This window comes from Capsicum annuum, chromosome 3 (genome assembly GCF_002878395.1).
Source record: "Capsicum annuum cultivar UCD-10X-F1 chromosome 3, UCD10Xv1.1, whole genome shotgun sequence".
NCBI lineage: Eukaryota > Viridiplantae > Streptophyta > Magnoliopsida > Solanales > Solanaceae > Capsicum > Capsicum annuum.
The window spans coordinates 63,075,654-63,077,380 of record NC_061113.1 but is presented as its reverse complement, the minus strand read 5'-3'; the positions used below and the strand labels follow the sequence as shown (position 1 = coordinate 63,077,380).

Sequence of the window (1,727 nt, the reverse complement as noted above, 5' to 3'; positions counted from 1 at the left end):
TTTGGCCAAAATTTCCCTTTGGCTTCATCTTGGTGAGGGAATATCCTCTTCAATACCAACTGTCCTGGTGTGAATCGTCGAGGCTTGACCTTTTTGTTGAATGCCTTAATAATTCTATTTTGATAGAGTTGACCATGACAGAATGCGTCTAATCTCTTTTCATCAATAAGCATCAACTGCTTATTCCTGTTACGAATCCATTGGGCGTCACCTCCTGAATAATTCTTAATAAAGGTATCTCTACTTCTGCAGGTATCACTGCTTCCGATCCATAAATCAACATGTAGGGAGTTGCCCAGTAGAATTTCTGATTGTGGTGTGATATCCAAGTAAAACATATGACAACTTCTCATGCCATTCTCTATTATTGTCCACTATCTTCCGCAAAATCCTCTTGATATTCTTGTTTGCAGCTTTAACTGCTCCATTTATTTGTGGTCGATATGCCATGTAATTTTGATGAGAGATCTTAACCCTTTCGCAAATCTCTCTCATCAGGTCACTATTAAGATTGGATCGATTATTGTTTTGATTGATTCTGGAATTCCAAACTAGCAGACTAAGTTGTTGGGAACAAAATCTACTACCACCTTCTTGGTTACGGCCTTATGTGTCGAGGCCTCAACCCACTTTGTGAAGTAATCGATAGAGACCAAGATATAATGGTGTCTATTGGACGCAGGAGGCTCTATGGGCTCAATAACATCCATGCCCTAAGAAGCAAACGACCAAAGAGAGCCCATCACATTGAGTTCATTTGGCGGAACTCGTATAAAGTCTCTATGAACTTGACATTGGTAAAACTTCTGCACGAATCAAATGCTATCCCTCTCCATCGTTATCCAAAAGTATCCATCTCTCAAAATCTTCTTCGCGAGCATGAAACCGTTTATGTGGAGTCCACAAGTTCCTGCATATATCTCCTCTAACAATCTTGTGGCCTCCATGGCATCGACGCATCGTAGCAATCCTAGGTCTGGAGTCCTCCTATATAGGATTTCCCCGTTGAGAACAAAATGATTGGCCATCCTTCTTAAAGTCTTCTTCTATTTGCCAGTAGCGCCTTCTGGATATCTTCCTGCTCCGAGTAACCTCTTAATGTCATAGTACCACGGTCTTCCATCTGACTCTTCATCGATATGGAAACAGTAGGCTTGTTGGTCGTGTATCTCCACTTTGATGGGATCGATGTAATTCTTATCTGAATGCTGAATCATTGAAGATAATGTCGCCAAGGCATCGGCGAACTCATTTTGAATTCGAGGGACATGCTTGAATTCGATCTTCGTAAACCTTTTGCTCAATTCCTTAACATATTGCACATAAGGAAGGATTTTGACATTCTTGGTGGTCCATTCTCCTTGCACCTGATGGATCAACAAATCTGAATCTTCGATCACCAATAGCCCTCTAATGTCCATGTCTACTGCCATCCTAAGCCCGAGAATGCAAGCCTCATATTCTGTCATGTTATTCGTGCAAGGAAACCTAATCTTTGCTGAGATTGGTTAATGTTGACCTGTTTCTGAAATTAGGAATGCTCCAATTCCGACTTCTTTAAAGTTTGCTGCTCCATCGAAGAACATCCTCCATCCATCATATGGTTTTGAGATATTCTCTCCCATAAACAACACCTCTTTATTAAAATAGGTATTGAGCGATGTGTAATCTTGTTCCACTGGATTTTCTGCGAGGTGATCAGCCAAAGCTTGTCCTTTGATGGCTTT

General features: G+C 41.0%; 1 protein-coding gene across 1 annotated transcript; it reads right to left on the bottom strand.

Moving 5' to 3' along the window:
- Nucleotides 1-1,046: 1,046 nt before the first annotated feature.
- LOC107865395 (uncharacterized protein Mb2253c-like) lies at nt 1,047-1,469 on the bottom strand. Its single transcript, XM_016711668.1, has one exon. The coding sequence runs from the start codon at nt 1,467-1,469 to the stop codon at nt 1,047-1,049; it is 423 nt and encodes a 140-aa protein (XP_016567154.1).
- Nucleotides 1,470-1,727: the final 258 nt, after the last annotated feature.